The 22,906-nt window shown below is 38.0% G+C and overlaps 1 protein-coding gene across 5 annotated transcripts in view; it reads right to left on the bottom strand.

Moving 5' to 3' along the window:
- Window positions 1–903: 903 nt before the first annotated feature.
- MTDH (metadherin) overlaps window positions 904–22,906 on the bottom strand; it is a 57,149-nt gene continuing 35,146 nt past the window's right edge. For all 5 annotated transcript variants that reach the window (XM_007073291.3, XM_042973684.1, XM_042973686.1 and 2 more), the window contains 5 exons: window positions 17,331–17,455; window positions 10,404–10,511; window positions 7,394–7,534; window positions 4,686–4,842; window positions 904–4,010 (listed from right to left, as the gene is read on the bottom strand). In XM_007073291.3, the coding sequence (XP_007073353.2) occupies window positions 3,940–4,010; window positions 4,686–4,842; window positions 7,394–7,534; window positions 10,404–10,511; window positions 17,331–17,455 (602 nt within the window). In that variant the 3' untranslated portion in view covers window positions 904–3,939. The remainder of the gene's footprint in view (window positions 4,011–4,685; window positions 4,843–7,393; window positions 7,535–10,403; window positions 10,512–17,330; window positions 17,456–22,906) is intronic.

Here is a 22,906-nt window from a genome sequence, read left to right as displayed (position 1 = left end):
ATCTAAAACAGCCACTGGTTGGCAGGAGTTTCTTTCAGAAAGCTAATACATAGACACTCGAACATAACTAGCTGCTCTTGGCGGTATCCAAGAGACTTCAAAATTTCCGCTTAGTTGGAAAACTTAAAACCCGACCTTAAAAATGACGTTTGGGTGCAGGATCTCCTTGAGGTGTCAACCCCGTGACAGGGACTGCTGGCTGTGCTTGTGGTCGTCCCCCACGGCTTCCTCAGCAGCGAGTCCTGAATTGGCCTGTGGCAGCCAGAATAAAGCCTATTGTTTCCTATTCTCTTCGTGGCTAGTAGGATCAAGTGTCTTAAGTTTGCATTGATAAGCCTACGTGATGTAACTTTGTGAGAAGCGTTGCTAAAGGAAGCGGGCAGAAATGCTGACAGAAGGTTTCTAGCGAGCAGCTGTCTGCGACCAGGACGTAGAAGCCACATGTTGAGAACGGGGAGGACCAACGTAGAAGGGACCTGGATTCCGGACCCTGTAGTGTCACAGCAGCCCTGCATGGCCTTCCGGACTTTTACATGCACAAGAAAATAAACATCTCTCTTGTTTAAGTCACTACTGTTTCGGGACACAGCCACACGAATATATAATGCCAAATCTGAGTCTAACGTCCTTAACCTAAGAAGTGGACACAGTGGCAAGTGACATCTACTGCTAAGATGACGGAGGGTGGAAGCTGTTTCCTCACAGAGAACATTGTGTGTCACAAGCGGATATTTTACGAGGTGCTTAACTCCATAAATATTTGACTTCCTGACGGTAAAGCCTGCAAGTGCACCTATGGCTTTGGAAAGAAGCATCAAGAACATCAAAAAGTAACTGCCTTTAGACCAGCTTAGGATGCAAAATGACTGAAGTCCCTTCCCATAAGCGAACTATAACGAGCAATTTAAACAAAACAAAAATGGTATGTTTTATTTACAATACTCAATGCATTTTACAAAGAACATATTTGCATTCCCTAAGTCTTTTGGAAAGTAATTCCAGTTTGTGCAATGAGTTTACAGTAAAGTCTTAAGACATCTCTTAGACATGTTAAACCTAAATTCTCAATTTTGAGAGATATTTCACACTACGTTAATAGAGGACTGCTTTTAATTAAGAAAAACTAAACTCTGTAGTTAAATATTGCCCTTCAATTATTTTTAACCCAAATACAAACTGGACTAGCCTATGAAATAATACCATTAGATTTGGATAAATTATTTTCACTGTTCCCCTCCCCTCCCCAAATGCATGCACAAAGTAAACATGGTAAATTACATTAACAACATTTTATTTCAACACTTTTTTTGGACTCTCTCAACTATTGTTTTGCTCAAGGTGGGGTCGGATAGGTAGAATTCCAGTCTGGGGAAAATCCTAAACCCTGCTCCAGAACAGGAAAGGATTTGCAGTAAGTATGCGGACTCCAGCCAGGATTAGAGAGATTTTTTGAGTAGGTTCTTTTGCTAATCAGAACAAGGTTCCACTTCAGGCCTGACAAAGCCTAAAGAGATCACTTATTTCCCTATTAACAGTTTGGGGAGCATCTAATCCAAGCCTCCAAAGGACAATAGGCTCCTCTCTCTCCTCTTCTCCCTGAATCACTACCTTCATTTTAGTGCCTTCTGAGGTTGATGATGGAGAACAGTTCCTATGTTCAGATTCCAGAAACTAACTGGATGCCATATAAAGATCTTCTGGAACAGGTAAAAAGCACTGAATGACACTGTAATTGTGCAAGAATTTTCATCTCATGCATATGGAAGAAAAGAAACGTATTAATTTATCATTCATAGCTGCCATCTCTTAAAACATAAAATCCACGTACTGGCTCTTGAGCTAGAGAGAAGAGACAGAGGCATCTCCACGCTGGCCCCACCTGCTTAGCAATGTACTACAACTCTCCTCAAAAGTCAGGGTCTCAAACACCCACCGTGGGGGGTCATACAGAAGATACTAAGCTGGAGAAATAAAGTCCAACATTGGACATGGCTGACAAAATTCTAAGACAAAGAAATGGTGAGGTAGAGTTGAGAGAGTTCAACTGAGTTTTCTGAGCACAGATCTTTTGGCACATTCTAAAATCGTACAGACCCCTTCTCAAATTCTCTCTTGTGACACCTTTACAAAGTGCTGGCAATTTAGGAGTCCTTGGATCTATTGAGGAAACTTCTATGTAAAGCTAACAGAATAAAGTCATTTGAAGAAACGAACTCCTGGCAGTTTAGCTTACTTACCCCAGTGTTGAAGCAAATAAAAACAATGCTATCCATTTGCTGAATTTATTTAAACAAATCAATTTAGAAATATCATAGAATTAAACAAAACTTCTGACATGTAAACATACTGCCATGTTCCTGAAACAGATGTTAACACCTGATAAAAGTTAATAACCGCTTGTTAGGAAAGCTGTCCATTAATAAGGCCAGTCTTCAGCAAAACTAAAACCATTTTGTTTCTTTAGCTTTCCCAGTATGACAATGCAATACTATCAAAGCACAATCAGATATAATAAAGACAAGATTGGATGGACAGATCGGTACCATTGGTTACGCTGTTAAACAGTTTCGTTCTTGGCGCCACATAAAAACGAGCCAATCACATCAAATAAATCATGGCTTTTTTTTCTTTATCACAACTCACTAAGTGATGTTAATTATGGTCCTTGTCAAACACGTTTGGTAAAGGCTATTTACAGTGTACATGGCTGAGCATGCACTATTTATAGGTACAAAGATGCCTGCCAGTTTATTACAAGAGAATTACACAGTGCCTGAAAATGGTGAAGCATCTCACACGTCATTTAAGTCAATAGTTTCAAGCAGAAAACGTTCCTTGTTTGACCACAATTGCAATAATTACATGAAAATTCTTATAAAAACACGAATCTCCCTCAAGAAATTGATGCATATTCTACGCACTATAGGTTAAGGCAGTAAAAAAATGTATTCCTGATAACTGGAGGTCTTGACAATGTCAATTAAAGCTGTCTGACTCTAGTTTTTCATTCTCCATCATATACTCAAAGTTCTGTCTGTATAACTAATTCGTGAAAGATTTCACTTCTAAAGTCGGAAATGGATTAGCAATGAAGAAGATCTGACGTCGGGAAAAAGTAACTGCTAAGGAAAGGGGAAAACGTTAAGTCGGACTTTGCCTAGAAGTTTTCAAATCCTAAACAAGAGCATTATTTGTGAGTCTGAGCCTTAAAAGTATAAAACAAATACATATAGTTTACCTTTCTTAATTTAAAATATACTGAACTTTGAACAATTCAAGTAATAATGTAAGACTATCAAAAATAACTTCATAAGCCATACAAGCATCAACTGCATGTTCAATGTTTTAATTAAGAACTTTTTAAAAATTGTAAACTAAACCATGAGTTTAGTTAACAAATGATAAATGACCTTTTATTTGCACTTGTGATTCCTTTAATACAAATTGCTACCAACATATATGTAAAGATATGGCAGATTATGCATTTGATCAAAGCACTTTGATTTAAGCATAAAACAGATTCAAATGGTTTTAAGTTCCGTGCATAAGATCCAAGAGGCCGCCTACCAATTTGTAGGCAACCCTCTTTCTAATCAGAATCCTTTATTCCTCAGCTGCAGATGAGACAGGGCACAATCTGTTGTAAACAGGGCACTGCTGTAAAACCAGGGTAATATTCTTAAATTAAGATCGTTCTTGTTCAATTGAAAAGACTTTCCCCAAGTGTCTTCCAGCACTGTAGTATATTCTGCTGACCTCTTAATTTCATAAATTAACTTTCCTTTGATTCCATTTTTATGGTGGTTGTTTTCACAGTTTTGTTTTAAAAATTGGTTTAAATTTATATAAAACTCTGTACATGTTCACAAATTATTGCATAAACAGCATAATCTTCCAGACAGTGTTTACAAACACATGTCCAATGCAGGAAAAATATATTCACGTTTCCCGTCTGGCTTTTTTCTTCTTTTTTATTTGTTTGGGAGATTCCCAGCTAGTTTCAGACTTGGCTAAGAGGAAAAAAAGAAAGAAAAAACAGGAGAAAATACTGTTATGTCTCAAAAATATCAAAGTACCATCAATGAAAACATGCTTTGAAATCCACTAATGACTCTTCAACCTTTATGTGTAACTTCTCAAGTCCCAGTCACATGTTTTTAGGTTATTCTATGGCTACCTTCCCCTTTTCCTTTGAATGCCAATGTATTATTTTGTTTAATCACATGAAAAGTACTTCACCGGTTTTGATCTAGAAAACCCATCATTTAACATGGCATTACCCATCTACGTAATGAAAGTGAAAATGGGCAAAATGGATACTGAAGGTAGCTAAAGGGAGGAAAAGGGGACAGAAGGCACAGGACAATTCACAGCAGTCCCAAGAACATGTGCACAGAAAAAGGGAGGGACCAGATGGACAAGGGCATGTCTCAAGCCCTCCGCGGTCTATGTCCCTGGACACCCAGTCTCTCCTGGGGTGATTTCAGCCTCTTGACCCTCATAACTGACTGAGGTCCACAAGATGCCAAGGAATCTAGCCTGTGCAAAGGAAGGAAGGGCTGCTCTATTAATCTCTATCAGACTTCCAAGAGTAGAAGTCTAAATATTTCAGACTTCTAAGAAATTAACTTTTATATAAACAGTACAGAAAACATACAAAAGAACTAAAAAGGAGAATTACTTACTCTGTGAAGGAGGCACACTATTTTGCTTAGTATTTGACTTGGATTTATCTGTTTCTTGTAGCATCGGTGGCACTTGGGAAGAGCTTTTGTCAGAATCACTTTTTGATAAAATAACAGATGGCTCGGTAGAAACAGCAGGTGGAAGAGTCTTGATAGGCTATTTTGGAATAAAATTACCTTAAATTCCTCTGTAAAAAGTTTCATATAAAATTAAATATCAAAGTAATACCAAGAGGCTGCTGAGGAGCAAGTAAATACTAAAATGATTTCCAAAGAATTTACTAGCAGAAGGGCTACAACTCGTGCGTGCCCTCTAGTGGCATAACCAAATAAACGTTTACCTACAACATCCATGAATAGAGGTGGAGATAAAAAGGGATGAAAAGCACAGAATTACCAGATGTTTACTGAATCTCAAGTAGGAGCGAATAATTCCATTTTCATGAACTTTTATATTTTCCTGTTCATTAGAAATAGGACGATTTGATGTTTCAGTGATTCAGTGGTTTGTCCACTTCTCACCAACTCTCAACTCCTTGAAACTTTTTCATGTGAAAGACAAAGAAAATAGCTCCCTTCTGAACTCCCAGTAGGTGATACCACCCCCTTCTCTGCTTCTGGAGATGTAAGGGTTACTCAAACAGAGCAGCAACAGCTTGCTTCCCATGCAAGGGCAAAGACAGCCCATGCGGTCTATGCTAGCCTACAACACTAGCAGACTAGGACTACTAGTCCTTCTCCATGAAAGTAAGTAGTAAAACTCATGTTCAAATCTTCAGAGTTTTATCCATTCTGGCAGTGAAATCATAATGTTGAGGGCCTAGACTCTTACCGCCTTGCTTCTCCTCTCCAGCCTGGAAGCAGAAAGGAGGCAAATTAACTGATTTGCCTCAGTGAGGCCTAACTGTTAATGGACGGTCAGGAGAGGCAGTATTTGGAGCGCCTGGAGGCTGGAACAGACGAGCAGGAGGTCAAGTCACCCTTTAGCTTTGCTTACAAATCCTGATTCTGAATATCGGAACAAGGGTAAGAAACATCACTATGTTTCTCTCGCCTCTCATTCTTCCAGGCTCTCTGGGTGTAAGAAAGCTCAATGGAAAAGGAAACAAGAGGAAGCTGTGTGCACCCCAGAAATTACTAGGATCCCTTTCTTCTATTTTAGGTATCTGAAGCTGCATTTGTCTTGGTTGGTTCAGCTTTCTTAATGTTCTATTTACTTCATACCCAAAAGTTTTAGTACTTATTTCCAGTATTCTCCCCTCTATTCTCTCACTTAATCTATGTTAAGTCACAGAGGGACTCAAACAGTCTTTACAAGATGGCTTCTGAAAATGACTTTCTAACAACTACAACATCAGAATGTCAAATGACCTTCTGCAACCCTATTATTAAACCTACGCATGTACTGAGATTGCAGCCTTTCATCTCAAAAGGGAATTTTCCTCTTAGGGAATTAAAATCCAAACAGGAAGTATGGTTAAGATTTTATTTTAGTACAAGACTGTTACAAATTTCTTTTAGTGGTAACACAGGTTTTTTTTGTTTTTTTTGTTTTTTAAAGATTTTATGTTTAAGTTATCTCTATACCTACAACCTTGACATCAAGAGTCACATGCTCTACCAACTGAGCCAGCCAGGCATTCCTGTAACTCAGGTTGTCTAAAGCTGTTTCATTAAATATGTATGTTCCACAAAGGCTGAGATTGTTTTTTTGTTTTTTTTAAAAGTAGGCTCCATGCCCAATGTGGGGCTTGAACTCACGACCCTGAGAACAAGAGTTGGATGTTCTACTGACTGAGTCACCCAGGTGCCACAAAGGCAGAGATTTTTATGTTTTGTTCTTTGATATATCCTTTGAAATAGCGTGTGGCCCATAGTAGGTTCTCAACAAGTTTTTTGAATGTGTATATAAATGAACTGTGAAACTCTAGTATACGATTTCATATATTTGTATATAACTTACCTTATGAGAAATCAGATTAAAATTTTTCTTAAATGTTTGTTTAGTTTTGAGAGAGAGACAGAGCGTGAGCAGGGGAGGGGCAGAGGGAGACACAGAATCCAAAGCAAGCTCCAGGCTCCGAGCTGTCAGCCCAGAGCCCGATGTGGGGCTCGAACCCATGAACTGCAAGATCATGACCTGAACCGAAGTCGGACACTCAACCGACTAAGCCACCCAGGCACCCAGAGAAACAAGATTTTAAAAAGCTATAATCTTTATGTCACTGGCTTAGACCTTTTATAAAATGGTCCTTTCTGATACCTCAACATTTTCTACCAATAGCACATATTTCAAGAATCTGTCCCCAAAATGTACATAAATGTCCCATTTTGAGAGGCTGGATCACAGTCCTATTATATATTATGCACTGGCTTTTATGGAAATGCAACCAGCTGCATTTTCTCTAGCAATCTATCCCTTGTATGTCTAGATACTTAACAGGAGAAAATACAGTCTGGTGGTTCTGGTCTCACCACTGATAGTTCTGCAACTTGTGACAAGTTATTTAACTTCTCCAACCTCATTTATATAATAGATCTCAGCTTTCTGGGAGGTTGTTTTAAGGGCTAAATTAGTGTCTTTAAAATGCTTAGCACTTTAAAATAGTGATTAGTAATGCTTAGCACTCAGTACTTCGATAAAATATGAGTTATGGCACAATTTTCAAGTCATCAAAATTTTACTCCTTAAATATTAAAAAACTTACCTGGCTATTTTTGATGAGTGCTTCAGCTGGATCACTAGTGCTTATGGTCTTCAAAGAAAAAGCTTTTTCCTGTTTTGGACGGACTTTAGAGGTATTCACTGGAAGCTCTTCTCTAATCTCTTTTTCTAATTCTTCCGTGTCCTACAGAGAAGAGTAGTCATTAGATGATATGAATCACTTTTTTACTAATTAAAAATCTACTTGGTTGGTGCTATTAATGTCCAAAAGATATTCCAAGAAAATAATTTCACGTCAGTAACTGTCCAAATGGCTTAATAGAGCATATAAAAACAATTGTTCGGGGCACTTGGGTGGCTCAGTCAGTTAAGCATCCCACTCCAGCTCAGGTCATGACATCACGGTTCACAGGTTCGAGCCCTGAGTCGGGCTCTGTGCCGACAGCTTGGAGCCTGGAGCCTGGAGCCTGCTTTGGATTCTGTGTCTCCCTCTCTCAAAAATAAATAAACATTAAAACAATTTTTAAAACAATCATTCAGAGATTTAAAATACACAGGTACATTTGGAACAGTCATCATCCCTGCTTTCTCCAGGGACTTAAATCAACTGTGAATTAAAAAACAATACACTCCCATCTTCAAATGCAAACCATTCTAATTTACTAAACGAATTCAAACAAAATAAACTAGAAATTTTTTCTTTTAAAAAAGCACAGTTAATCAGGTGATACTTGAACTAAGTATACTTTAGAAATACCATTTCACTTAATGACTTCTTCAAGGAACAAAATATTTGTACCTCAGTGCATTCTGTAGGTAAGTTAGGCTTACCTAGTAGAAAGGACAGTTCAGTTCTGGCCTGCTGCAGTCTGCCTGCGCAATGTCAAGGACAAATCATTTAGTTTCCCTTTAGCTTCCTCAACTATAAAATGAAATGTGCCTAGATAATTTCTAAGGTCCTACCTAAGCTTTAACATTTCTATTCTTAGGCCTTTGGACTTTAAAAAAGTTTCAAAAAATACTTCTACAGCACATTACATGCTTAGATATGTGAAATAAATATGAGCTAGAATATGTTAAATAGGACCATCGTCGTTAATTGTATTGTTCTTTAGCAAACACATACATATAAACACCTGGCTAGGATGATCTTGAAAGTCTTCTTCCAATACTGATTATTTTATAAAACTTGTTCAGGATGGTAGTTGAGTTTAGACAATAATTCAAAATTTTACTGTGAATTTAAATTGAATGAGTAGCTTTGGGTATGTGTGTAAGATTTGCAATCTGTGCAAAATTAACGTGAAGACATCTCAGTTACTTCCATCCTAAGCTGCACTATAACTAACGGTAAAGAAGCCCGCCAACCACATACCCACAATTAAAAAGAACAAATTCCAAAATGTATTACGGATAGGATGCTATACACTATGTACCTGACACAGAATTTTATGGATAGCTCATTTAATTCTCAAAGCAGCTATGCAGTTAAGTCACGTGTGCAAAGTCAAACAAACAAAAACAAGCAGTAAGGCAAAACTGAAATGTGAGTACAGATCTGACTCAAAAGCCCGTATACTTACTTCTCACTGTATTTGAAAACAGATCAAACATTTGAAAAAGGAGTATCAGAATGCCAAAATAATGTTCACAAGTTCATGACCTTTAACCAGTAAACTGAAATTTACAGATTACATCTATCCCACAAAACTTCTTTTAAAAGGAACTCACCTAATCCACAAAAGAGAAAATAACAGGCTAAGTAAAGGCTATCCTAGAAATCACAGAAATCTAAGAAAAGTTTGGCTAAATAGATTTCAGACAATATCACTAACAAAAGGTAACTGTCAGTAACATTTCTCATCAACTAGCTCAGCTAAGAGAAGCACTCCTATTAGTTTTTCATATCCATTGATCTCAGTCACGTTAACTTTACTAGTGAGAAAAAACGAATACTGAAAACAGATTGGGGTCATTTATAACAGGTCACGTTTCCCTCAACAAAAATTACCAAACCCGTAATTCCTTAAAAACCCATGCAGCAACTTTTCCCAAAGAGAACAGTAAACAGGAAAATTCTTTGTAGGCTATCTTCCAGAAACTCTGGCTATCTCCTACATTTAAAGGAATAAAAACAATTAGTCACATGGTTGTAAGTAAGGAACAAGATTTTCTAAGTTGTAAGGTAATGGTGATGGAACTTTTTCAAAGAGAAACCCATGCAGACTTCTAGTAACCTAGTGTGTTTGAAATTATAAGAACTTTGTTTTCATCTATATTATAATCTAAACATTTTACCCAAATAGGAAAGACCAATGAAGAAGGAAAATGTAGGGGTGACATAAATAGAAAGTTTCTGTTAGAAGCCAGACAAAAAGGGACTAAGTGAAACTGGGTGCAAACGCAGGGTAAGGCTCTGCCCAATTGTTCTAACTGTGCTAAAATTCCTTTTTTAAAAATTGTATATGCTTTTTTTAAAAAAGTTTATTTATTTCAAGAGAGAGAGAGAGCAGAAGCAGGGGAGAGGCAGAGAGAACGGGAGAGAGAATCCAAGCAGGCTGCGTGCTGTCAGTGCAGAGCCCGACACGGGGCTCGAACTCACAGACTTTGAGATCATGACCTGAGCGAAACCAAAAGCTGGATGCTCAACCAACCAAGGCCACCCAGGCGCCCCACAACTGTGTTAAAATTCTAATTTGCTAAATCCCAGTTACTCAAAAGAAGTTTCTGTCTGTGAACAACACTGCATCTCCTTTTCCATTCCACCCTAATATAAACCAAAATGCATCTAATTTAATTTATTTACCTTGGGGTTTACACCTTTGGTATGATTTTTCCCCCCTTCAGTACAATTTTTTCAGAGCAATACAGTTTTATTACGGTAGGATATGTAAGATCTTTAAAAGATTCTGTGACTTTTCGAATACTTTGCAAGTAAACCCGAGAGCTCATATTGTGCCTTTTATCTCTACATATACCTTGGATCTGCATGTTCTTTTCACATTTCGGCAGTAGGTGCTTTATGAGTCACATCTGTTGTTTTGATGCCCTACCTGTGCAGGAGAGTTCTCATCACCTTGCTTCTTCTTTTTCTTTTTTTTCTTTTTAGATTTCCCAGTTGGAAGAGCTCCCTCTCCCTTTTCCTTGTCATCATCTGAAACCTGATGTTAAAAGCAAAAGTATTAAAGTGAACCAATTGGTTAAGTTTTCATTATTCAGAAATTATGGCATAATCTCATTCATTAGGCTCAGTCTTTATCTCGTAAATTCTAAGCAAGAATTAGTAAGGAGTAATAAAATGGATCTAAAATTATGTATTAGAAAAGAACAAAGTAAAGAGAACTTCATTCTCCTATTGTCTACGATAGACCACTTTTTTTTTTTTTTTTTTACATCTTTCATCACTCACTGCAAGACAAATTAGAGGGCTGTGCAAACCTTGGTTTTTAAAACTCACTGGATAGGTAATTCTGTTTTGTTTCAGAGTTTAAATGCAGCACTATGTGCAATAAAAATGAATTTGACTCTGCTAAGAGAAAGACAAGCTCCAGAGTAGGAGAAAATATTTGCAAACCACATATCCAACAAAGGATTTGTATCTAAGACTATATAAAGAAAATTCAATAGTAAATACTCCAATTAGAAAATGTGCAAAAAATATGAACAGACATTTCATGAAAGAGGACATACAGATGGCAAAGAAGCACATGGAAAGATGTTCAACATCATCAGCTATTAGGGAAATGCAAATTAAAGCCAAAATGAGTTCACTACATTCCTATCAGAATAGCTAAAATAAAAAACAGTGATGGCAGCAACCGCTGGCAAGGATGGAGAGAAATATGATCACGCGTTCATTGTAGGCGGGAATGTAAAGTGATACAGGCACTCTGGAAAATAGTTCGGCAATCTCTTAATATATTAAATATGCAACTACCATACAACCCAGGATTATACTCCTGGAAATTTATCCTAGAAAAAGGAACACTTATGTTCACACAAAAGCCTGTACACGAATGCATAATAGCTGCTTTATTCACAACAGTGACAAGCGAAGAACAATCCTAATGTCCTTCAACAGGAAAACAGTTAAACAACCTGGGGCATATCCAGACTATGACTACTAAGAAGTAAAAGAACCAAGTAATGATACGTAACAATCTGGATGAGTCTTTAGAGAATTATGCTCGGTGAAAAAAACCCCAACAGTACAAAAAGGCTGCATGCTATATTATTCTATTCCTAGAACATTCTTGAAATGACAAAATTATAGAGATGGAAACAGATTACTGGTTGCCAGGGGTTACAAGGGGGTGGTGACAGGAAAAAAGAAAGGGTGGCTATAAAAAAAGGGAAACATGAGGGATCCTTACAGAATGGAAATGTTCTGTATCTTAATTGCATTAATGCCAATATCCTAGTTGTGATACTGTATTATAGTTTTCCAAGATGTTATCACTGGGGGACACTGGGTAAAGAGTACAGAGGATTTCTCTGTATCATTTCTCACAAGTGCTTGTCACTCTACAGTTACCTCAAAATTAAAGGTTTAATTTAAAAAATTGATTTTGAGTGGTGCCTGGGTGGCTCAGTCAGTTACGTGTCAGACTTTGGCTCAGGTCATGATCTCCAGATTTGTGAGTTCGAGCCCTACGATGGGCTTTGCACTGATAGCGTGAAGCCTACTTTGGATTCTCTGCTGTCTTCTCTCTCTGCCCTTCCCCCACCAGCGTTCTCTCTCAAAAATGAACATTTAAAAAAATTGAATCTGAGATGGAATGTCACTGAAAACAACATTCTGCATGATTAAAATAGTGAATTAGAACTGTTAAACTGGTATCCATAAGATCCTTTCAAACATACCATGAAGTTGACTTTTCTATGAAAAAGTGCTTTTTGTGTCTTCTGCACAGATGAAAGCCAAGATTCCTAGCCTACCCTTACAGGACGAGATGATGGGGTGACTACTATTTGTCTGCTCAGCAGCACAGTCATTAGGATGATTATGGAGGTCTCATGAACCACCAAATAGTTCACAGAAATTACTAGCAAATGGAAAAACAAAACCCTATACAAACTTAGCTAAGAGATTTTCAGTCCAAGTTGGTTGCCAGCTGCGGAGAAACCTCCACAGAAGTTTTCACCACAAGCTCACAGTGATTAAAACACCACGTGCAAAAATGCACCCTCTGAAGGATATTCAGGTCCCAAGGACTCTGGGCAGTCTGCTTCTTAGCCAATTAAAATCCAACCATAAAGGAAATATAGTTCCTCATGCCTAAACACTATTTTTGTTTATGGGGGAAAGGCTGAAACCAACTCCATACCATTTTTAACTCCTATGAAAGAACTTTTGACAAATTTATTTTAGACTAATTGAAAGTAAAAGAATTACTGATAAACTTAAAATTCCTTTACACGCCCTCTCCCGATCCCATTCCCACACTACCTCCCCTAGGGGTAAACCATTTACCATGAACTTCTTTCATGTCCATTCCATCAAGTTTTTTATAAATTCAGGTGTGTTTACACACACGCAAAATTTACACAAACGGTATCATATTGTATCTTTCTGTAAACCTGTCCTCCATCATTCAGCATGTTTTTTGAGATTTTATTCATGTTGACATTAATGTACCTTATTTCACTGATTTTTAACATCTAATATGCAACTGTACAGACCTATCACATTTTAGTTCTCCATTCCTCAACTGATGGGCATGTAGACGGTGTCCCATTTTTACTAAGAAATATGAAAGATGATCTCTGAATACACTCAAAAAAAGAACTGCTATGATATATGATAGTCTTCATTCCATTCAGTGGTTCTACTCTGTAATTCTAATGATAAGGCACAAGGAAGTTTCAGTTAGAGAAATATATATATATTTTTTTTAATTTTTTTTTTTAACGTTTATTTATTTTTGAGAGTGAGACAGAGTGTGAGTGGGGGAGGAGCAAAGAGAGGGAAACATAGAATCTGAAGCAGGCTCCAGGCTCTGAGCTGTCAGCACAGAGCCCGATGCAGGGCTCGAACTCACAAAACGTGAGATCATGACCTGAGCTGAAGTCAGACGCTTATCGACTGAGCCACCCAGGCGCCCCGAGAAATATATATATATATTTTTTTAAACATTTATTTATTTTTGAGACAGAGAGAGACAGAGCATGAACGGGGGAGGGGCAGAGAGAGAGGGAGACACAGAATCGGAAGCAGGCTCCAGGCTCTGAGCCATCAGCCCAGAGCCTGACGTGGGGCTTGAACTCAGGGACCGTGAGATCGACCGTGAAGTCGGACGCTCAACCGACTGAGCCACCCAGGCGCCCCCAGAGAAATATATTTTTGATTGTACATTCACTAAACATTCAACAAATATCAGAATGGTTACTATGTGTTAAGGTACTATTACCAGGAAGCTTTTTTCCCTAATAGACTTTATTTTTTACAGCAATTTTAGGTTCACAGCAAAACTGAAGATAGAGATTTCCATATACTCCCCCACCTCACATGCACAGCCCCCCACTATCAATACTCCCCCTCCTCCCCACCCTCCAGAGTGGTACATCTGTTACAATAGAGGAGCCTACACTGCCTTATCATTATCACTCAAAGCCCCTACAGGTTACCTTCGGGTTCACTCTTGGTGTTACACATTCTACTGGTTTGGAAAAAATGTATTATGACATGAATTCACCATTACAGTGTCATACAGAGTAGTTTTACTGCCCTAAAAACCCTCTGTGCTCTGCCCATTCATCCCTTTCTCCCTCTAACCCCCTCAACTTTCATATTACCTGTTAACTGTCGCCCTCTACATTTATTTACACACTTAGTAATAAATCCCATTACTACCTCTTCCTTTCTCTGGTCTCTAAAGATGAGAGGTACTACCATCCTATCAAAGGCCAACCCACAATCCACTCATGCCTAAGGTTCCCCCACCTCTACTGCCAGGATCTTACTCTATTAGCCAAATCTCTCATTTATGTGTAACTTTTACTTTGTTCTAGACCCTTTCTCTTTGCATCTACAGTAAAGCAAGGGCTGACAAACCACAAATCTAGCCCAATGCCAGTTTTTGTAAATAAAGTTCATTTCCAAATTGTCTATGGTTGCTTCTGCACTGCTGTATGAACCTTTAATAAAAAGTTTACCAACCCCTGCACTAAAATCTCTCTTATCATGAAAACACAAACAACCTCCAACAAAACCCTTCCTGGTACTAGAGTTTCACTGTCATCCACTACCTCTCCTCCATTCCTATCCTTACTTACTTTTTAAAAAAACACATTAGGGGCGCCTGGGTGGCTCAGTCGGTTAAGCGTCCGACTTCGGCTCAGGTCATGATCTCGCGGTATGTGAGTTCGAGCCCCACTTCGGGCTCTGTGCTGACTGCTCAGAGCCTGGAGCCTGTTTCAGATTCTGTGTCTCCCTCTCTCTCTGACCCTCCCCCGTTCATGCTCTGTCTCTCTCTGTCTCAAAAATAAATAAACGTTAAAAAAAAAAATTAAAAAAAAAAAAAACACATTAAAAAAGCATACTGTTTTCTAACCCTCATTTACTCAACTTACTGCAATATGGTTACTATTCTAAGATTTCTAATGAAACTGGTCTTTTATTTTTAATGTTTATTTTTGACAGAGAGAGACACACACAGAGTGTGAGCTGGGGAGGGGGAGAGAGAGACAGAATCTGAAGCAGGCTCCAGGCTCTGAGCTGTCAGCATAGAGACTGGCGCGGGGCTTGAACCCACGAACTCTGTGATCGTGACCTGAGTTGAAGTTGGATGCTCAACCAACTGAGGCCACCCAGGCGCTCCTCTAATGAAACTGCTCTTAATTACCAGACAGCAAATGCTTCAGCCTCTTGTGACCCAGAACTCTCTTCTCTCAGTCTCTTTCATGCGCTTTTGTTTCTTCTTAGAAGTTGGAGGAGTTTCCCTTTCCCAGATTCCTATTCATTCCACTGCGCTTTTCAGGTCTACAGATTTTTCCTAGATATTTCATGCACCCTCAAAATGTTTAACAACCATATGCTTATAACTTCCAAACACAGACCTTCTCCCTAAGCTTTAACCTGGTATAAAACCAACTTCTCTTAGGCATTTCTACAAAACACTTCGTATTTAACATAGTCCAAATGGAACCAACCATCTTTTCCCCCAGTCAACTAGCTTTTGCTCCCATATCTTCTCTGTTGGGAACACTACTTCCACCTTCCTTCCCAGTTACCCAACCCAAAATCCTGGAAGTCTTTCGATGACTCTTTCTCCATTCAATTCTAATCACATGTCCTGTGGATTTTATTTCAATCAATCAGTTTATTTCTTTATTAAGTAGGCTCCATGCTCAGCATGGAGCCCAATGTAGGGCTTGAACTCACAACCCTGAGATCATGACTTGAGCGGAGATCAAGAGTTAGATGCTTTCACTGACTGAACCACCCAGGCACCCCTATTTCAATTTATTATTTTAAGTCTGCCCTGTATTCTGTATGCCATTCTTTTTTTAAAGATTTTATTTTTTTAAGTAATCTCTACACCCAACATGGGGTCTGAACCTACAACCCCGAGATCAAGAGTCGCAAGCTCCATTGACTGAGCCAATGGGACCCCTCTGTGTACCATTCTTACCATTACTGTCCCGGACTAACTAACCAACCTCTAACCTGGCCTTCCTACCTTTATTCACATATGCCTCTACTCCTTTTTTTCTACATGGGCTGCCAGTAGAATCCTTCCATCTTAAAATCCCTCCATTATTTATAGCATAAAATCTAAGTTTTTAAATGACGTTCAAGAACTTTTAGCATCTGGTCCATGCCTCTCTTCTCCAGTTTAATTTCTGACCACTCTTTGTTTCACATTCTGCTTTCACCTCTAGGATGCTTTTGCTACAACTTCCAAGTGCTTCTGTAATACCTGACACAAACTGTAACATTACGTTCACCCGCTGATATGCCTGTCTTCTTCCTCTCCTCCCTAACTAGACTGTAGGCTCTTTGAAGGCAGTAACTGTGTCTTATTTATCTTGTTCCTCCACTAGCACAATACCTGACTCGTGGCAGATGTTCAATTAGTAATTTGTTGAATGACCCTATTACCCTTCAGAGCCTCTGGACTTTCCAGCCTTATTCCTACAACCAACCAGTTGCAAAGTTTGATCAGTAGCTTTAGGACTTGTAAATTACTTCCATTTATTTTTCAAAGCTCTCAGTTTAGTTAATTATCTCCTACCCAATTCATGTAATTGCCTCTTTAACACTTACCCCAGAACAGTACAAAATAGCTTCCCAAGCTGCTTCTCTTTCTCCTGTATCCAGCCTAAGTTTCCTAACCCTAGTGATGGTTAGGTTATCCCTAGTTTAAAAGCTGTCAGTAGGTTCTAATCACTTATAGAATTTCATAAAAATGTGGCAAGGTATGTATCATTCATTTATTTACTGAGTGCCAAGCATGTTGCTAGAGCTACAAAAATAAAAACTTCATGGTTCCTTTCTTTAAGGAATATGGCCTACAAGGGGAAGATCCTGTCATTAATGGATTCCACACACGTGTAATGTTTACCTCTCCACTAAACTGTTCACCTATCTTCCCTCCTTGACACCTTTTTCGTGGTGTTCTCGTCATGAGCCTCCCTTACTCTTTCACTGGCAACCGTTCAGTTCTTCTCTAAACACACTTAGTTGCTGTTATAATATATCAACTATTATAGTAATTCTGATAAGAGAAAAGAACTGTGTTTTCTTATCAGTGCCTAATAGTGCTTTCCACATATTAGAATCCTCAATAATTTGTGGAAAGAAAAAACAGTGATATAGAGAAGGCATGCAGGCACAATGATTAAAGCAAGTATGATCAGAATGGCTCAGAAGCAATACTACCACTGGATGTGTTTATGATACAGAATGTACCCTCCAGTAATTCTAACATAGTTGGGTGCACAGAGAAATAGACATACCCGCCAATGCCTTTACTCACTTTTTGATCATCAGGAATTGGTTCCTGGGACTTTAGAAGTGAAGCTCTTTCTTCATCTACCCAATTTCCCCACTCTTCTGCTGGAGCATTCCAATCAGAGCTGGGATCAGCAGAAGACAGACCATCTAAAATTTAACAGTGCGAATTAGGTATCTATCATTTCTGCCAAAAACTAAAATGCAAAAACTAAAGTTCCTTATGTTGAACTAAGTTGTAACTATAAACTATTGTTCTTCCTTCTTTCTCCCAAGCATATTTTAAGAGCTAGAAGAGAACCCAGTAACATGATGGTAAAAACCTTTGTCAAACTTCTGCTAGGCACATCATATGGCTAATTAAATGGACTTTCTAAAAAATCCCAGAAAACTTAAGAATTACCTGTTTAATTCCACTCCCCCTAATTCCTTTGTTACCTATCTCCTAATTTTGCTCTATTTTCACTGTTTAGGTCTAACTTTGTTTGGGACTTGGTCATTACAGTTTTGTAACTGACTTATTTTCTAGGGTACAGAAGTAACCAATCTTTAACAGCAGTGCCAAAATTATACTCCCACCTGTCCTTTTACATCATGTCTCCTGCCCTTTAGCAGCTTTTCAAGACTACATTCCTCTTGAAATTCACCAAGTCATGACAGAATAATGTCTTCTTTCCTCTTTTTTTAAAAAAAATAATTACTTATTTACTTTTAATGGCTACAACCTCTTCCTCCTTTAATACTTAATAACTTGTACCTTCTTACATTTTCCAGATCATTCAATGCTACTTTTATTATTTCAAAATAGGCCAAGTCACTTTCAGGGTTTCTATCGTCTATTCTTAAGAATAAATTTTTATTCTAGACTCCTAGATTCCTTTCTTTCACTCCAGAGAATTTTACTTCCTTGCTTATTCTAAAAAGGGAAAAACAATCTTTGGCTTTATCCTGGTTAAGTAGCTCTCAAAGTCAATTCTTGCCCCCTCCCTGGATTTCATAAACGCTTCCACATCTACTTCTGCAATGACTACTTATAGCCAGGTTTCATTCCCAGTGGTTTAAGATGATAGATATTAAGCTTTATTTCTAAATGGTTAACAAGTCATTCTATAATTGCTCCAATGAAAAATCCAATCTTTTCCCATTAATGTCAAATGCTACTTTTATTAACTAGTAAGTTTTTTCACATACACTTCAGTCTGTTTCTAGAATTTCTACCCTATTTCACTGATATATTCCTGGAATGGTGCCATATATAATTCTGTAATACCTGTTAGTAACTAGAATGACAAATCTGCCTGCATCCTTATTTTCTCTGCTATTCTTATTTTTTCATGTGAACTCCATTATTTTTGTTTAAAGGGGAGGTATTATGATACCACATGAAGGCTTTAAAACCAATGTTTTAGAAGAATATAATAATCTGGGAAAATGCTCAAAGAAAAAAAAAAAAGACAACTGTAAAACAGGATACCAAATTTATATGAAGAAGAGATTAAAGAAAATAATACATTAACAACAGATATATCTTGTCACTGGAATTACAGGAATTTCACCTTATTAAGCACTTACTATGTACTAGAACTTGAGCTGGGCAGGTACTAGAGATAGAAAAATGAGAACAATATACTTCCTCCCCACATGGAGTTCCTGGTCTTATCTATTTAGAGGTGAAGATAGGTAAGTACAAGAGACAATTAAGTACAGAGAGAAAGATTCTATCATGGGGGTGTGGAGAGGGAGAAGAGGGCTCAAACAGTAGAGGATGGAGACTGAAAACATAAGAATTTATAGTCTAGCGGAAGAAAAACACGGAACAGTTGATTACAAGTGTGAAGTATATTACAATAAAGGAAGATCCTTCTTAAATTTACTACCAGGAGCAGGTATCCGGAGGCATTATTACATAGTAGTAACATAGGGGTTAAGAGCATGGACCTTAGAATCAAACAGATTCACATCTGAATATTGGTCTGCCCCTACCACTTAACAACTATGTGATTTGGGTCAGATTTCATAATCTTAATGGGCTATATACTAACTTCATAGGAGTGCTGAGAAGATTATAGTAGATACATTTAAAGTAGTACACAGCAATGCAGTAAATGCTCAATAAATGGTAGGTGTAGTGTTTATGTATCACTGATGACATAACAATAGAAAGTCAGTTTCTAAGCTATCGGGCATAGACAACTAAAAATGTATTTCTTACAATCCTGATAAATCTCTCAATAAGATACACTGGTATGTCTTAATGTGGAAATCATTTTTATAAACATAGATGTCGAACCAATTGCTCATCTTACATTAAGCATTCATTAGCAACACCGTTAAGAGATTTGAATGTCACAGATTTTGCTTAAACCTCACAAATAAGAAATGCAGATCTGGAAAATTTCTCTTCATAAGCTAGTCTCTAAGGCCTCTTGTCAGAAAGGAAACTTTATTTTCTTTTAAAAGAAAAAAAGTCTAGACACGTGAGTGGGCAACATACTAACATATAAACAAACTATTTTCTTAATAAATACGGTGGTGGGAGGAGATAAGGGGTAAAAATCTCGTAAAGTATTTAGTAACATTTTTTTTAAAGGCTTATACAACCAGAAAGTCTGGGGAATGAATGTAGCCTATGATTTAACTTCTTAAAGAACATTAACAGCAGCACAAATCTCTACTGGCTTTATAAAGCTTTCTGTTGATTGTTCCAAGTTTACTGGTTTTAGGTTAGTTTCTTTTTTGAATATTAACTGGAATAAATAAGACTACTTTATAAAACAACAGATAACCTAAACATAAAAGCTGTCACCAGAAGACTTCTCAACACATAATTCTTTTTTATTTTTTAATGTTAATTTATATTTGAGAGAGAGAGAAAGAGAGAGCATGAGCAGGGGAGGGGCAGAGAGAGCGAGTGGGAGACACAGAATCTTAAGCATGCTCCAGGCTCTGAGCTATCAGCACAGAGCACGACATGGGGCTCAAACTCACAAGCTGTGAGATCATGACCTGAGCTGACGCTGGACGCTCAACTGACTGAGCCACCCAGGCGCCCTCTCAACACATAATTCTTAAGAGTCATGAGCCCTAATATGCTAATAAAATTTCTTTCCCTTAAGGAAACGATGTAGTATGGTTTCATCCATTGTATAGTTTCTTCCATTTATAATAGAGTAACTTCTCATTTCTCAAAAGTCTCCCACAGTTTGCCAGTATCTTTTCAAAGGGCCATATTAGTGTCCTTTCAAAATGGTAAAGAATTTATCTATTTAATTTGTGTGAAAAATGTTTTAAGTTTAAGCATCTCATAACTAATCTCTATTTTACCTCAGTAAAAAAACAGCTGTCAGCTGTTTCTGACCAGAACTTACTTTAGTACTGACTTTAATAAAACAACTATGCTAGAAAGACGTTTTCTAGTGTTCAGACAATACTAACTAGCCCCACTGCATAGACTAATTTTGCCCCAAGAAGAGTATCAGCAGCACCATAGCACTTACTATTTACTGAATATTCAGGCAGTGTTCTCAATGCTATATATGTACTTTATCATTTAATTCTCTCAACTGTGGGAGAAGAGCTACTCTTTACAGATGAGGAAACCGAAGCACAGAATGACTATGCACCTGCGTAAGAGCAAACCCAGGTAGTCTGTCCTTGAAGCTCATGCTCTTAACCCCTTTATATGCTGCAGCAAATTCATTCATACTCTGCTGTGAATTCATAATTTGACTTTTTACAGGGGTTATGATGATGGCTGTTCCTTTACGATCAATTACAAGATTATCAGTCTTTAAAAAAATGTTATCTTCTGTACTATAGCATCTTAACTTTATACTCAAGTGTTGCCTTCTTGTCAGATAATGAGGTCAATGCCTCAAACAAGAAGGTCAACATATTAATCACATCACATTGTTAAATGGAGAGCTAGTGTGTGTGTATACATACACATATACACACATATATACATACTTTGTGGATTAGTAATCTCAAATACTAAATCATGCATTTTATAAATTTAGAAGGAATACTTCAGTTCACTGAATACCAAAATCAGACACATTAAAGATAACAAAAAATAAAATTCAGAGAAAATGAGGTTGGTTAAACTCAAGTAACTCGGGACTTAAAAGACTGATGGGGCGCCTGGGTGGCTCAGTCGGTTCAGGGCCCGACTTTGGCTCACGTCATGATCTCGCGGTCCGTGAGTTCGAGCCCCGCGTCAGGCTCTGTGCTGACAGCTCAGAGCCTGGAGCCTGTATCAGATTCTGTGTCTCCCTCTCTCTCTGACCCTCCCCTGTTCATGCTCTGTCTCTGTCTCAAAAATAAATAAACGTTAGAAAAAAAAAAAAGAAATTAAAAAAAAAAAAAAAGACTGCCAACAGCCTAACAAATGAGACAGTGTGGAAAGATGGACGGTGTTGATACTTTTTACTTTCAACAGAGTTCCGTGGATACACACTTTTTTTCAGTCTTTTATTTTAGCAGTCTATGGTGTTTTTCACATTACAAGAATTCTAAAACAGATAAAAGTGGAGTCATTCTGTCCAAGTAGGGAAGCCCAGAACCCGGAAGGCTCAGTTTTCCTCAGCTTCAGCCCAGAGCTGCCCAGATTCTTCACTACTATTCTCTTACAATCATTCCTATAAACACTCTTCACTTCTATTCTGTACATAGCTGAGCATTCTTCTCCATAATTTACAAAAAGCTTTCACATGCATTTATTACCACATTAAAACCTCACAACAATCTACTGAAGTAGTATGCCACATTATTTGTTCCATTTTACAGTTCAATTAATCTAGATTCCAAGGTAAGTCTGAGCCACAGGAAGTATTACATTTTAAAGTGAGGACCAGAACTAGGAAATACCTTCTAAACTAGTATGCCAACCCCACATCCCTAGTCTTTAGCCAGGAGCTCAAGACTTTTCACTGCCTAACCTACCTTTCCAAACTCACTTCCCTTGATCTGTAAGAACTGTGCTTCAGCTCATCTACAAAGACTAAGTAATCCAGGGGCTAATTTTTGTATTGTGTTGTAAGTTTTTTAATTAAAATAAAAAAATTTTTTTAATGTTTATTTATTCTTTATTCTTGAAAGAGAGACATAGTGTGAGTGGGAGAGAGGCAGAGAGAAACAGAATCGGAAGCAGGCTCCGGGCTCTGGAGCTGTCAGCACAGAGCCTGCCGTGGGCTCGAACTCCTGAACCGGGATCATGACCTGAGCTGAAGTTGGATGCTTAACTGACAGAGCCACCCAAGCGTCCCACTGTGTTGCAAATTTTACCTTAGAGATTACAACCATCCCTAAGGCTGTACCATATGGTGGGTAAGTGCTTGAACTCTGGAGCCAGACTACCACCTCCTGCACTTAACTGTGTGACCTAGGTTAGATAACTTTTCTTTGCCTCAGTTTCTTCATCTGGAAAGTGTGGGGAAAAAAAAGACCTACTTGGTAGAACTGTTATAAGCATTCAACAGAACATACAAAACTTACACGAGGGCCTGGCACATGGTCAAGGGTTTGCATTTCTTATCTTCACTACTACTGAACACCTGCATGTAAAGCACTGCACTAAGTACTGAGGATGGAAGAGTAATT

The sequence above is a fragment of the Panthera tigris genome, chromosome F2 (assembly GCF_018350195.1).
Source record: "Panthera tigris isolate Pti1 chromosome F2, P.tigris_Pti1_mat1.1, whole genome shotgun sequence".
NCBI classification, from domain to species: domain Eukaryota; kingdom Metazoa; phylum Chordata; class Mammalia; order Carnivora; family Felidae; genus Panthera; species Panthera tigris.
Note: the sequence above shows the minus strand (reverse complement) of the source record. Positions and strands in the feature narration are given on the sequence as shown.